Source organism: Osmerus eperlanus, chromosome 21 (genome assembly GCF_963692335.1).
Source record: "Osmerus eperlanus chromosome 21, fOsmEpe2.1, whole genome shotgun sequence".
Taxonomy (NCBI): Eukaryota; Metazoa; Chordata; class Actinopteri; order Osmeriformes; family Osmeridae; genus Osmerus; species Osmerus eperlanus.
Genome location: NC_085038.1, coordinates 1,425,763 through 1,439,817, shown reverse-complemented (window position 1 = coordinate 1,439,817; position 14,055 = coordinate 1,425,763). Strand labels below are relative to the sequence as shown.

Sequence of the window (14,055 nt, the reverse complement as noted above, 5' to 3'; positions counted from 1 at the left end):
ACTGAATCAAAGTACAGTAGTGCAGCAAGAACCGAGAGAAATGTCTCCACTCCACCTCCAGCACCATGCAGGTATTCATACCTAAAACCAGCCGTCAGAACGGTAGCCAGGAAGGAAGTGATGCGGTTGCCTAGCAGCCTCTTATGTCCCTGACTTCCTGCGGCCAGCGGAGGCAGGCGGTGTGAAGAGAGAAGCAGGTCCACGCCGAGGCAGCAGACCTCCTGGAGCAGGAGGGGGGGCACAACAAAGGGGACTGTTCCCATGGACGTGAGGTCCTGGCCTGCTGGCCTCCACAGCACCCCCCCCCGCCCGCCCTGCACCCCCCCCTGACCCCCGCCCGCCCTGCACCCCCCCCTGCCCCCCCCCGCCCGCCCTGCCCCCCCCCCGCCCGCCCTGCCCCCCCCCGCCCTGCACCCCCCGTGCTTGTGTGCGTAAAAGAGATAGAGAGAAGCAGAGATAAGGGACACACCTTGTAGCGTGGAGGTGTCTGGTTGCAGATCTATGTTTAGGTGTGCCAGGTAGACTGGTTGTGTTTGAGAAGCTTGTGGAGAACGTTTTGGCTCCTAGCACACTCATATAGGAAGGCTGTACTTTGCAAAATTTAAAATAGATGTAAAATACAATCTAAATGTATTCATGACATCGGCTTATTAGCATTGTTAATTTGAATACTTGTGTGACATTCGATTGCTGTTTGGGAATGAGAGAATAGATTCAGAGATAACAGCTCTGAATACATGGATTCAGAAATCTCCGGAACTTCTCAGACCTTCAGACCTTAACCTTGACCCTGACTCTAAACCACCACAATGGCCCTCCATGTGACAGAGCAAGGTTTGCCGCAAAGCAAACCAGGCAGTATTAGAACAGACCTGACTTTGTGCAGTCGTTGAATCTGAAACGGCTTAATGTTAACTTTCATTGTTAAAGTAACGTGACAAACCAAACACACTGTTTAACATAGAGGGTCGGATCCATGTGCTTCTCTGATGTGAAGGCAACCACAGCTCGAGATAGATATTGAGATTAGCATCGCGAGCTAGAATGAATTCATTGTGATGCAATAACAAAGGCAGCTTTCAGAGGGACAACATGGACACAGGCTGTGGCGCGCGGAACATTTCAAAGTCCAGGCGCGGCGCCGGTGAACGGAAGTGATCCGGATTGGACGGACACAGAGGCATGTCCGCAATTACAACACTGTAAAAATACTAATGTACCAAGAAAAAGAAAAACATTCAGCAAAACACGGCCTTAACGAGCCTGCGTAATACTGCCAAAGTAATGAGTTTTGTGAGCACTGCGTAACGCAGTCTTCCCGTGTAGTCCTTGAGGTGAGGTGCCCATTAGGCACATATTTGTCCAAGGCCAGAGGAGGCGACCAGCAGGGTTCAGACATAAGCTCTGTTTCCGCTGGACTTGCTCCGTCACCTCATATCACACGTCGACAAACTGAAGGCCTCCAGGAACAACTGGGAATGTGCAGAACGGGAGCTCGTTTATGACAATGTGTCAACTAAAATCAGAATTATGTAGTCTATTTGTGATGTTAGTGTTGCACTGGGTCTGGTAAAAAAAACATTAAATACAAACTGTTCAAGAACCGGACAAATGGCAAGAACTGTTAAAATACTGTGCACTACTAGTCCGAGATTATCTACGGCACTGTTTGATGTCGCTTTGGACAAAAGCGTCTGCGGAATGGAAAAATCATTGTACAATTGTAAGGTGTGATGAACCGTTAAGTGAATTGCTCAAACAAACGGATAGTCTGATTTGATAAATACAACTTTATTCGAGATCTCACAACAGTATCTTTGGTAACCTGTGTAGGAAATGTAGGATTGTGAAAATTAGCTGAATTTAGGATGAGTTTTGAATGTGCAAAATTAAAGCGCTTCACGTGGGCTATGATGCAGGGTATTTTGATATTGTGCATCAAAGTAATTTAGGTGAAGTTGATACTTTGGTCAGAGAGAATGACATGGATGTAATCAGATCATCAATCATCAAAACACTGAATGCCTTTTCAACCCATAAGCCCCTGAAAGCAAGTCATAAAACAATAAGCTATTTGCATAAACGCTCTTTAAGGGTTCCTCTACTTAATTGGGACGTTTCCAATATCATCAACATATTCCTTGCTAGATCATTAAAATATTACTCATACCAAGAAGAGATTGACAGTAAACAATCTGTGCTGACGTAAATTTCCCATAAAGAGATCATTAATAAAACTGCCGTAACAGATCCCATTCAAGCCTACGTGTGTCCAACACTGGCACTACTGTTATTGTGCTACGATGTGGACAGAGACAGGGAAAGTGGTATTGATAGGAGGAGATTCCTCAACATTCATTGGCAATAAAATGTAGCTTGCAGACGTTGAACAGGTCAAATATATAGCGAACAGTATAGTGTGATATAAGTGTCCTACAGTACAATATTGTTATATAATATACAGTATACATATATATTATATTCAGTTATAACAACGGAGGAAACACGATCACTTAAAATACCGATATGACGACGGACCAAATTATCTGTGGGTCAAAATTAATCGTTTCCATTTGATATATTTGCCCCGATATTTTGAGCGATTGAATACAAAAATAAAAGTGAGAATATATCTACAATAGTAGCTTGGTGTGCATTGTCCCAGCAAATATACTCGAGAAACGTAATTAGACAAGCATGTGATAGGAAGTTAGTAAGCAGCGTTTCTTTCACCTTGGTGAAGAGAGAGACAGAGGAAAGAGAGAGGGCACAGGTGGTGGTCAAACGTACTCAGGCATCTTCCTACGGGCGGCCTGACTGTCCGCTCGCCCCCGCAGCCTCTGCAGAGGAACGGCTAGGGCGCAGTGTTCCTCCTGCAGACACACGCAGGAAGCGACCAGCAGCAACCCCGCCACCAGGTGCAGCAGCGCCGCGGTCCAGCCACAGAACAAGGCGTCGCCAAACTCCCACCGCGGCACCACAGCCGGCACCGAGTCATCGAAGAACCTCAGGACGGTCAGGTGAGCGATGTAGGACACGGGGACGAGGCCCAGCACCCCGGCCACCAGGCACAGCACCCCGCCCAGTATCTTCAGCATCCTCTTGAGCCTCAGCCCCTCCGGCCTGCTGTCACAGCTGTTGATGAGGTAGATCCCAGGGAGGGACAGGAGCAGAGCCAGCAACCCTGTGGCCAGCGTCACGCACATGAGGATACGAGCCAGCTTGATGTCCGGGGGCAGCCCCAGCAGGCTGTCGTACGGCCGGCACTCCATCCCCCCCAGGTCCTGCACCACGCACGTCTTCCACAGCCCCAGCTCGTAGCTCTCTGCCGGGAGCAGGTCGGTGGACAGGGTCAGCCAGGTGGACATGGTGGTGGTGGCCAACGAGCACAGCCAGGCCCCGATGCAGAACAGGACTCCCAGGAGCTCCAGGACGCACACGCCCGTGTCCATGGCCCCCGACGCTGGACGCTCTCAGCTCTGCTGCCCCTGACTGCTGGTCCAGGCTTGCTGCGAGGGGCCTGATTAGCGCTGACAGAGGGTAGCTTCTAAGCCCCGGCGCTCGCTGCAAACACACACTCGTCTGCCGGGGTTGGAGAGGAAAGAGTTCTGACGTGCTGCACTCCCCTCAGAGGCACCCGACGATGCCTTGACAGAGGACAGGAGGAAGTGAGAGGCTAACACAGGGAACAAGAGAACCATTCAGTTCTCTCTCTCTTTCACTATCTGACTTTCTCTCTTCTCTCCCTGTTGTTGTTTACACTGTGTGAAGTGTACGGGATGCTGTAAACTCAAAGACAGGATGCTATCAAAATGCAGTTGTAGTTTCCACAGCACATAAACGAACAACATGTAAAGTTAACAGTTAGTTCTTGTTACTGTGTGTGTGTGTCTGTGTGTGTGTGTGTGTGTGGGGGGGGGTGTCAGTGTTTCCACATTCATAGAATAAAAGTATTTGTAAAATACAATTTTAACAAGCCTGTGTACATCTATAAAAGTCTGTCTGAACTGGGACACACCTTAGATACTAGTTTTCCATTCGGTGCTTGTCCTTGTTTAAAGGACATGCAAGACACAAACACTAAACACTGTGACCTTTAGACACTTGTCGCAATGTCTCAATTTGTGTTTCTGATCATTGGTTGTCTATGTTAGATATATTTTCTGTCATCAGTAATAATTTGCTGAAGGAAAATATTGACAAATCTATTCTACTAAAATAGTGTATTGGTTATCCATCACTGAAGGTGATTCACTTTTTCAGAATCCATATCAGTAAAACCAAGGACAATGCGATTAATAGATTCTCTGTTTAAAGTAAAATTATCTCTTGACCTTGGGTTTCTCAGGTTTAGTAGGGCTCATTCTTCAACAAGGTTGGACTTCAAATGAGATAATCTCCTCCTCCAAATTACACAAACCCTGTCACAAGACCAAACCCAAACCCCCTTAGTCACAATAAAAAAATACAGAAAACGGCTTTGAGTATTATTTTATGGACTAGTTACACGCCAGTATGCGGATTTACCATGATACAACGTTGTCTACTGTCTTTGTTACTAAAACAAGTTACAAATGGCTACAGGAATGTGTAGGACACTGGTAAAGTATATATTACAGGACATGCAATGATGTGTAAGATAAAATGTTTTGATAAAAACAAGCAGTTGCAAGCTTTCAAGCCTCTCACTGCTCACAGCATGAAGTCGACAGGATGAATTCGGACTCAAGGCCAGTTCACATTGCCCCAACGATGTCCAACAAACACCAAACATTCAAAAGCATTCTACTGTCGGCTATTGGGTTTAGAATGTTTGGAAAGATAACTGCCATTTTCAAACTGCTCCAACCAACACCAACAGGCATATCACACCAAACCAACACAACCCGACATCCGTTGGCTTGTTTGGGCAGTGTGAACCGGCCTTTATGCGACGGCCTTTGCGGGTAGGATGGCTTCCTTGAGGAGCAGGTAGTCAGCCACCATGGTGGGCATGTAGGACAGGGGCAGCCAGAAGAATTTGGCGTCCCAGCCAGGAGAGTAGCGCTTGCGAGGGTGACAAGCAGACACAGCGTGCTCCATACAGCTGACCACCTTCATCAGGTCCCCGTCGGACATCTGGGACAGTTTCTGCTTCATCATCACCTCCACTGACGGAGAAGACGAGACGAGAAGCTGTTTGGGTACTAGAATACTGGTTAGCTAAATGGGTTGAACACTTTTCACCAGATTTTTTTAACAAAACAGATTTTCATTGTCATTTTATACGAAAAAAATAATCTAAATGTGAGGTCTGCTTTGTTCTGAAAATACATTTGTGGGAGTTAGAAAACCACTCTTCATGGAGGATAGACTTTACCCTTGTCCAGATAATCGTGTCCATATTCGTCTTTGAGCTCCTGAGGAAGTCTGTCCCACAGCTTCTTGATGCTGCGCCCCAGCACCTCAGAGTCTGTCACTGTGGTCTTGAAGAAGCCTGGCTCGATACACAGGACTTTCACCCCAAAAGGTTTCATGTTCAACCTAAAAAAAGAAATCATTTAATTCACTGTGTTAAAACTCCCTTTCAAACGGCGCTTCCAAAACCAGCAGGCTGTCATTGCTGTCTGTCTTCACCCCCCTACTCCCTCGCCAGGCCCAGATCCTAAATACAACTGATCTTTATAGCACTTCAAACAAATGCTGGAGCAAGACTGAGTAAGAATAACAAAAACACATCTCAGATGCTTGCAAGAATTCGGAGTCGCAGGCTGGAACAAACTGCAACAGGGTGAGCATTACCAGATCACGTGTGAATCGACGTAAATACATGAAATATCTACCCTAAAAGGTACAATTGTTCTTTTTAAGAAGCCTACGGTGTGTTAGTACCTGAGGCTGTCGTTAAAGGCCTCCACCCCGTACTTGGAGACGGTGTACGGCCCTCCCACGGGACTGATCCTGCCGAACACGCTCGCCACGTTCACCACGCGACCCCGAGCCTTCTTAACGAGCGGGAGCACACTCAGCGTCACGGCGATGACCCCGTGCAGGTTCACCTCCAGCATGGACTTGTAGTCGTCGATGGTCAGCCAATCACAGGGAGCGGAGGGCACGGCCACGCCCGCGTTGTTCACCACGGCCCACAATCCTGGGGGTCAAAGGTCATCCAGTTAGGGTTCACCTGATCCAGGGGGATGGGTGTAGCTCAGTGTGTGTGGAGGGTTTGGCTGTAGTTCAAGAGGTCACAGGTTTGAAACCACCCCTGTATATTGCTTGGTATGAAACCCTTCTGCTAGATAAACACATTTTATCCATGTCTGAGTGTGTTAAGTAATTATTAACAGTTTCTCTACGTAAAAATCCATAGGATATTACTGGATTCATAAATCAAGTATATTTACCTAGGAAAACGTCTGACAGCTGTTTAATCTTTATACATAACCCAAGTGCAGCTTTTGGGTATAGTTAATGTGTATGTGATCCTAACCCAGCACAACAGAACCTACTCACCCTTCGCCCCAACCTTGTCTTGGATGAAGGCTGCGACCTTGCTGATGCTGTCGTTCTTGGTGACGTCCAGGTGTGCGGTGGTCAAGCGATCGGAGCAGACCTTCCTCAGATCATCCTCGCCCTTCTCCGTGAAGCAGGCGGCGATCACACTGAAGCCCAGCTTGTCCAGGTGTCTGGCCAGGAGGTTCCCGAAGCCCGTGTCACATCCTGTGATGTAAACGTACTTGTCCGACTTGTCCGAGACTCGAGGGATCTCCCTGGCCCAGCGGTACAGGTAAAAGCACACCACCAGGCCCAGCAGGTACAGGTACATGTCTGGAGGTTGAGAGGACAGTCTCTGAAGATCAACGACCCACAATCAAACTGAATCCTAACATCTGTTAGGAAGCTGGCAGGGCTGAATCCGTTTTGCGTTTGTGATAATCCCTGTGCTCCCAAACACTTGCAGGATGCAAAGTAGCAGCTATCAGACAGAATGCCAAAGGCTGAGTGTATATCAGAAGTTGTGTCAATTTCAAAGTGCAAACTGGGGTACGCTATCTGATTAAACTGCTCTTTGTCAATGATCAACGCATAACTGCACGTTTGCTAAGTTCGAAATCTGAACGTTTTGAAATACTGGAACAAATGCACATGCATTAGCAGATTATACAAAATAAAACGACTAATTAAAAAGTAGGCTAAATAATCTTACGTTATAAAGTGAAGTAAAAGAATAATGTTGCACACGATTCAATTACATATTTCACATTGCACACAAAAAAGGCAAACCTTCGAAAACATGATGTTGTGTTTAAGACTCTTCAAAAATTTCTTTAGCTGTCACAAAACCACTACGATTTTTGAACTACGAAGACTACAAGGCATCGACTTAGTTAGGACTATAGGACCGACTGTTGTCTGCTACTTATCAAAACAAATCAGTCAACAGAATGTTTTATAATTACCTGATAACTGTCGTTGTTTCACAACAAGGAAATAGTTATCCCTTCAAAATCAAGTACCCGAGTTTGTTAGTGTAAGGATATCACATGGTCAAATCCGGCCAATTAAATCCCGACGTTTATCGCTAAACGTTTTCACAAGACCCTCTTAGAAAAACTGTCATACAAAGACCGAACACTAGATGACGTCAAATACCTCAACAATACACAACAATAAACCCGTCTCGCACGAGACCGCACTTTGGATATAAACGTATGCTAAATGAATACAATATAGGTTAATGTAATAGGCTAATAGAATGTAAAATGTAACATACTGACATCGGTCAGTAGGCCTACGCGGCGGTTGTAAAATGTTTCTGTCTTGTATTAGGCCGTTTAGGAAATAGCCTTGTCCTGTCCTTACACAACGCATATGAAACACATACACATTCACATAAGTAAGTAAGTAAGTAAGACTTTATTTATATAGCACTTTTCATACAAGAATTGCAGCTCAAAGTGCTTTACATAAAATCAACAAAACAATAATACAAGTGTTGATCTAAACTAGCCGCACTCTATCTGCGGTCTCTCGAATCCATCTCACATAAAAAAGTTAACAATTATTTTTTGAAATAAAAGATTTGAAAAAAGTTTTGAAAGGTCAAAACAATACTTTCAAAAAAAGATAAAAAAAAGGTTTGCATTATTGATGAGTACTTGATGACTCTACTGTATATCTATTGTACTCTGCTCTGCTTTACTCTGTTATAGGCTTCTCTGTTCTCTTCTCCCCAATCCTCCTCTCTCCTCTCCTTTTACTCAGAGGCTCTGCTTTCACTGTGTATGTGAAAATAAACTTTTGAAAGGTTTAAAAACAAAACAACAGAAACGTTTGTGTAGTGTTGTGTGTGAAAAAAAAGTTTCGAAAGTTTTTTTTTTGTTGCATATTGCAACAACGTAAAACAATGTAAAACAGAATCCGTCTGTGTGAAGAAATGTTTGCGTAAATTCTGCTACTCACACACACACACACACACATCAGGCCTAATAATGTTTTAAAGAGCGTCTCAGATGCTGGAAAGCATTCAGAGCAGTTTGACATGAGCAACACTGAGAGCAATGACCTCAGGGATGTTTGGAGCGTTTCTCAACTCCGACTATGCTGTTTATTATTAGTGTTTATTCGTGTTTAAATCCATCTCAGAACGTTTCACTTTCATAAAAACCTAATGTGTACATACCTCACAAATGACAGCCTTTATTTAATACATGTTGTTGTATTCGACATGTAACCAATAAATTGTACTGATTGCACCATTTTCAACAGGTCATGACCAGTCACCAGTACAGGCAGTAATCTACTCAGTGTAGGAACTGCATGAGTTTGCCTCTATTTTCTACCCACATTCACAATACCTGTGACAATACAGAATACTTCAACAGATTTTATTTCCTGTGTTAGGTAGGCCTACTGTAGGTTTACTCAATACACAATCTAAGGACAATAGTCAATCTGTCAACCTCTTTGTTGCAGCTGCTTTTGAAGTGTAGGCAGACAATCTGACAGCTCTCCTGAAGCAGAGGAACCCCACAGCGAAAATTATTTATTGAAACATATTTTAGTGTGGTTTGCAGCTGTTTACTTGGTTACAGTGTCAGAGACAGGTATGTGTTCGCCCGATAGTTGTCCCTGCTATTCTTTACATAGCGGGTTCATTGGCCTCTTTGACAACAAACCCGCAGGACACTTACCTCCAAACGAATCGCGTGACCCCAAATTCCAGTTATGCGTGCACGTGTCCCCGGAATAAAGGCCCCAATAAGCCTGAAGTGACACTGGCTCGAACGCCCCCAAGAACAAAACCATCCTCAACCGGACACTGTGTGTGTTGTCCAGCTAATACCTGGAGGAGTTGTTATAGTGTCAATGACCTACCTCTAGAATGAAGCCAACGTTTATAGTTTTGGATTGAATTTAAGATTTTTTTGGCTCTGCCCAAATTGGCCAGGATCCCACATTTGTTGAGCGGTTGTGTTCAGACACAGGTGGGTGAGTTTATCTCTTTTTATTACTTCAGTTATTCTGTTGATGATTTTGGTTTAACTTGACATTCAAGTCCTCTATAAATGTTAAGTTGCTGCTGTTTAAATGTTAAGTTGCTGCTGTTTAAATGTTCAGTTACTGATCTGTATTGTGACTGTTCTGTGAATGTACATTTTCGTCTCTTTGCATGATTTCCAGACAATCCAAGATGCCTGGATCTGTGAAATTACGCAGCATCAAAAAACTTGGACGCGAAAATAACGGCTACGATTTATCTGATGAAGGTATAATTGCATTTATTTGTAAATTTAAAATATAGCTGTTCCCCAGTAATGATTATTCATAAATTAAACGTGTCTAATGTATGGTTATACACATTACAGAAACAAATGGCTCCTACTTGTAAGTATGAAAGTATTCATCACACAATTCCGTTTGTCATACATCGTGAAAAACACAAGAGCATAAAACAACATCAAGTTTCACATTTAGTTCTTCCTGTCATCATGCAGGTCCATGACATCCCCAAAACAGGACACAAAGTGAGCTGGACTTCACTCCTTCCCTGCCTTCTACAAATGTTCCTGTTTGGTAACTTTGTACATGTTCATATTTGTACACATTGTTTCAGGTCTTCGGGCAAGGACGATGTAGCCGCTATCAGGGTTGGCTTCTTCCAGCTGGTAAAACTTTGAATCCATCTTTGAAACCTGCTGTTCTTCAAAGTATTTTAGTTTTGTTTTCAATTGTTTGTTTTGTGTTCAGATGTGTGTTTCCTCATGTAAAGGATGTGTGTCTGTGTGTGTCTCTGTGTGTGCACATTTGTCTACGTGTCTATGTGTATGTCTGTGTGTGTGACTGTGTGTGTGCATGCCTGTGTGTGTGACTGTGTGTGCATGCCTGTGTGTGTGTGTGTGCATGCCTGTGTGTGTGACTGTGTGTGCATGCCTGTGTGTGTGACTGTGTGTGTGCATGCCTGTGTGTGTGTGTGTGTGCATGCCTGTGTGTGTGTGCATGCCTGTGTGTGTGACTGTGTGTGTGCATGCCTGTGTGTGTGTGTGTGCATGCCTGTGTGTGTGTGTGTGCATGCCTGTGTGTGTGTGTGTGCATGCCTGTGCGTGCGTCCACAGTTCCGCTTCGCCAGCTGCAGGGAGGTTCTGAAGATGTCTTTGGGAGGTGTGTGTGCGGTGCTCCACGGCTCCGCCCAGCCCCTCATGCTGCTGGTGTTCGGCATGCTGACCGACACCTTCATCGACTATGACATTGAGCTGACGGAGCTGAGCGACCCCAGGAAGGAGTGCGTCAACAACACCATCCAGTGGAGGCAGAACTACACCAGCCCGGACGCCCACAACCACACCGACCACTTCAACCAGACCGTGGTGAACTTCCTGAACCAGTCCAGCTGGGCCGAGCTGAACCAGTCAACTGGAGGGCGATCGTGTGGGTAAGCTGGGGTTGGTTGACTTTGAGAGATCTACAGGCCTCTCTGGGAGACTGAGAGGGTCTCTATTGTGATCGTCCATTTTCAAGTCTCGTTGTCTTGGTGTCTTGATGGAGAAGGTGAATTAGAAATGGTGCCGGATGAATAAAAAGAATGAAAATGTTTGTCTGTGTTTACGAGCTTTTCTTAAGAGCCCGTTGAACGAAGGCTATCGGGGTTTATTTCCAGTTGTCTCGTCTAATGCTTTTGTGTTGTTTGTTCACAGGCTCCTGGATATTGAATATGAGATGACCAATTTCGCCTACTACTACGTTGCCATAGGAACGGCTGTTTTCTTGCTGGGTTACCTTCAGGTAAGCCTGACAGACACATACCTCCAAATGGATTTTGTCGCAAATAATGTTGTCTGTGTACTCTAGGGCCTGTCAATAGAGATTCTCCAGATATTCTCTAGTGTGACAAAACAGCCTCTGGGTCCTTTTTGCCTGTGCCTTATCGTGTTCGAGTGCTTTGAATGGCAGAACGGAGCGATCTGAATGGATTCCCTGTGCTCTGATTGGCAGATCTCCCTCTGGGTGTCGTCTGCGGCCAGACAGATCCAGATAATCAGGAAGATGTACTTCAGTAAGGTGATGAGGATGGAGATTGGCTGGTTTGACTGCAACTCCGTGGGGGAGTTGAACACCCGCATGTCAGAGTGAGTAGAATGAACAAGCATTATAATTATAATGTGTTAATTTACAACACATTATACATTCACATTCATCCAAAGAAACACATTGAATCAGTGACCCCTATGCAGTAGTTGCACAGTAGTTCATGTAACCTTAATGTACAGAGGAAGGGGATAGGTGCCAGAGCTCAGTGCTAGAGTTGTAAAGCTGATCAAGTTGGCAGGTTCAAACTCCTGCCTGTACATCACTTTGGATAAAAGCGCCTGCCGAATGAATACATGACATAATACACTACCCAGAACTTTGTTTAGGTGACATGATTACTGTCAAACACAGACTTGTTTGTTTTGGTCCTGCTGCCTTACAGTGACATCAACAAGATAAACGATGCGATCGCGGACCAGGTGAGCATCTTCATCCAGCGCTTCACCACCTTCGTGTGCGGCTTCCTCATGGGCTTCGTGAAGGGCTGGAAGCTCACCCTGGTCATCATCGCAGCCAGTCCTCTGATTGGTGTAGGGGCTGCTCTCATGGCTCTGGTAAGAGCCCCTCCCCCCTCTCCTCCCCTCCCCTCCCCTCCGCCCTCTCCTCCCCTCCCCTCCCCTCCCCTCCCCTCCCCTCCCCTCCGCTCCCCTCCCCTCCCCTCCCCTCCCCTCCGCTCCCCTCCCCCCTCCCCTCCCCTCCCCTCCCCTCCCCCCTCTAATCCCCTCCCCCCTCTCCTCCCCTCCCCTCCCCTCTCCTCCTCCCTAACCCTCCTGTTCTGCTCCTAGTTCGTGGCCAAGCTGACAGGTCAGGAGCTGCAGGCGTACGCCAAGGCGGGTGCTGTGGCTGACGAGGTCCTGTCCTCCATCAGAACTGTGGCGGCCTTCGGGGGGGAGAAGAAGGAAGTGGAGAGGTACGGCTGGGGTCACAGCTTCACTTTCACCTTCATCTGTATGAAATCCTCTGTCTCTGACCTTTGACCCTCCCCCCGTCGCCCAGGTACGACAGGAACCTGCTGTCGGCACAGCGCTGGGGAATCAGGAAGGGGCTGATAATGGGGTTCTTCACAGGCTACATGTGGTTCATCATCTTCCTGTGCTACGCTCTGGCCTTCTGGTACGGATCCAGTCTGGTGGTGGACTCCGGGGAGTACACACCTGGGACCCTGCTACAGGTAACACCATCCACCCAGTATACCCTGCTACAGGTAACACCATCCACCCAGTATACCCTGCTACAGCTAATACCATCCACCCAGTATACCATGCTACAGCTAATACCATCCACCCAGTATACCATGCTACAGCTAACACTATCCACCCAGTATACCATGCTACAGCTAATACCATCCACCCAGTATACCATGCTACAGCTAACACACCTTACATTGAACCCTGCTACCAGATGAGTGTGTATACCATGTAGGCTAAGGCCTTACTGCAACGGCCTGGTTTAAAATCCGGCCTGAGCCCTTAGATGCATGTCTCTTTCTAAAATAACACACAATAAAAACAATATACAATTTTAAAAATCCAAATAAAAAAGTACAAAAGTTCAAACATTTACAAATGGGTACAGTTTTGGTTTGTTTTCAGCCATGCCTTAATCTTAGAGATGAACATTTTAAACTCAGAAATGTTCTTAATCTCTGTGGGCAGTGAGTTCCACAGTTTACAAGCCCTGTAAGAAAAGGCTAATGTGCCAAAAGATGTTCTGCACTGTGGGATTTTACAGTTTTGGTTCTGCTGGGGCATGAGGGTGAAGAAGCTGTCATTGGTTTCTTTGAGCCTAGTTTCTGACAAGAGCTTGTTGGATATAAAAGGGAGTAGAACTTCGCTTTTTTTTTACTGCAGGATCTCTCTCTCTCCCTCCCTCCCTCTCCCTCTCCCTCTCCCTCTCCCTCTCCCTCTCCCCTCTCCCTCTCTCTCCTCTCTCTCTCTCTCTCTCTCTCTCTCTCTCTCTCTCTCTCTCTCTCTCTCTCTCTCTCTCTCTCTCTCTCTCTCTCTCTGTCTCTGTCTCTCTGCCTCCGTCTCTCTCTGATCCTCTCTCTCTGATCCTCTCTCTCTGATCCCCTCTCTCTGATCCCCCCTCTCTCTCTCTCTCTCTCTCTCTCTCTCTCTCTCTCTCTCTCTCTCTCTCTCTCTCTCTCTCTCCCCCCCTACGTTTCCCCTCTAGGTTTAACCCCCTGTCTTAAACCAGAGGTGACGAGTCTCGGTGTAATCCTGGACTCAGATTTGAATTTCAACTCTCACATTAATAAAGTGACCAAAACAGCTTTCTTTCACCTGAGGAATATAGCAAAGGTACAACCATTCATAAACCAAAATGATGCAGAGAAGTTAATTCATGCTTTTATATCCAGCCGGCTGGACTACTGTAACGCACTTTTCACTGGTCTTCCCAAGAAAACCACTGAAAGACTACAGCTCATTCAAAATTCTGCAGCTAGATTATTAACCAAAACTAAAAGGAGAGAACACATTAGTCCTG

General features: G+C 45.9%; 3 protein-coding genes across 5 annotated transcripts in view; 1 reads left to right on the top strand and 2 right to left on the bottom strand.

Annotated features, from left to right (window-relative positions):
• Positions 1 to 1,770: 1,770 nt before the first annotated feature.
• LOC134007381 (putative claudin-24) lies at positions 1,771 to 3,726 on the bottom strand. Its single transcript, XM_062446803.1, has one exon. It carries the CDS (start codon positions 3,450 to 3,452, stop codon positions 2,781 to 2,783), a length of 672 nt encoding a protein of 223 aa, XP_062302787.1. The 5' UTR covers positions 3,453 to 3,726; the 3' UTR covers positions 1,771 to 2,780.
• Positions 3,727 to 4,476: 750 nt separating this feature from the next.
• Positions 4,477 to 7,583, bottom strand: LOC134007629 (retinol dehydrogenase 7-like). 2 transcript variants are annotated; one of them, XM_062447216.1, is made up of 5 exons: positions 7,440 to 7,583; positions 6,493 to 6,955; positions 5,872 to 6,130; positions 5,360 to 5,523; positions 4,477 to 5,150 (listed from the first exon to the last, which is right to left on the bottom strand). In XM_062447216.1, exons 2-5 carry the CDS (start codon positions 6,803 to 6,805, stop codon positions 4,927 to 4,929), a joined length of 960 nt encoding a protein of 319 aa, XP_062303200.1. In that variant the 5' UTR covers positions 6,806 to 6,955; positions 7,440 to 7,583; the 3' UTR covers positions 4,477 to 4,926. The 2 variants fall into 2 exon arrangements, with proteins under 2 accessions (XP_062303200.1, XP_062303201.1); XM_062447217.1 differs by having other exon boundaries at positions 6,493 to 6,829; positions 7,440 to 7,550.
• Positions 7,584 to 9,430: 1,847 nt separating this feature from the next.
• Positions 9,431 to 14,055, top strand: part of LOC134007380 (bile salt export pump-like) — a 49,400-nt gene continuing 44,775 nt past the window's right edge. The window contains exons 1-11 of one of the 2 annotated variants that reach the window (XM_062446801.1): positions 9,431 to 9,467; positions 9,664 to 9,749; positions 9,849 to 9,867; positions 9,978 to 10,007; positions 10,097 to 10,148; positions 10,596 to 10,912; positions 11,175 to 11,262; positions 11,473 to 11,606; positions 11,951 to 12,122; positions 12,354 to 12,478; positions 12,565 to 12,739. In XM_062446801.1, the coding sequence (XP_062302785.1) occupies positions 9,674 to 9,749; positions 9,849 to 9,867; positions 9,978 to 10,007; positions 10,097 to 10,148; positions 10,596 to 10,912; positions 11,175 to 11,262; positions 11,473 to 11,606; positions 11,951 to 12,122; positions 12,354 to 12,478; positions 12,565 to 12,739 (1,188 nt within the window). In that variant the 5' untranslated portion in view covers positions 9,431 to 9,467; positions 9,664 to 9,673. Of the gene's footprint in view, positions 9,472 to 9,663; positions 9,750 to 9,848; positions 9,868 to 9,977; positions 10,008 to 10,096; positions 10,149 to 10,595; positions 10,913 to 11,174; positions 11,263 to 11,472; positions 11,607 to 11,950; positions 12,123 to 12,353; positions 12,479 to 12,564; positions 12,740 to 14,055 lie in introns of both variants that reach the window. The other variant, XM_062446802.1, reaches the window with a different exon arrangement.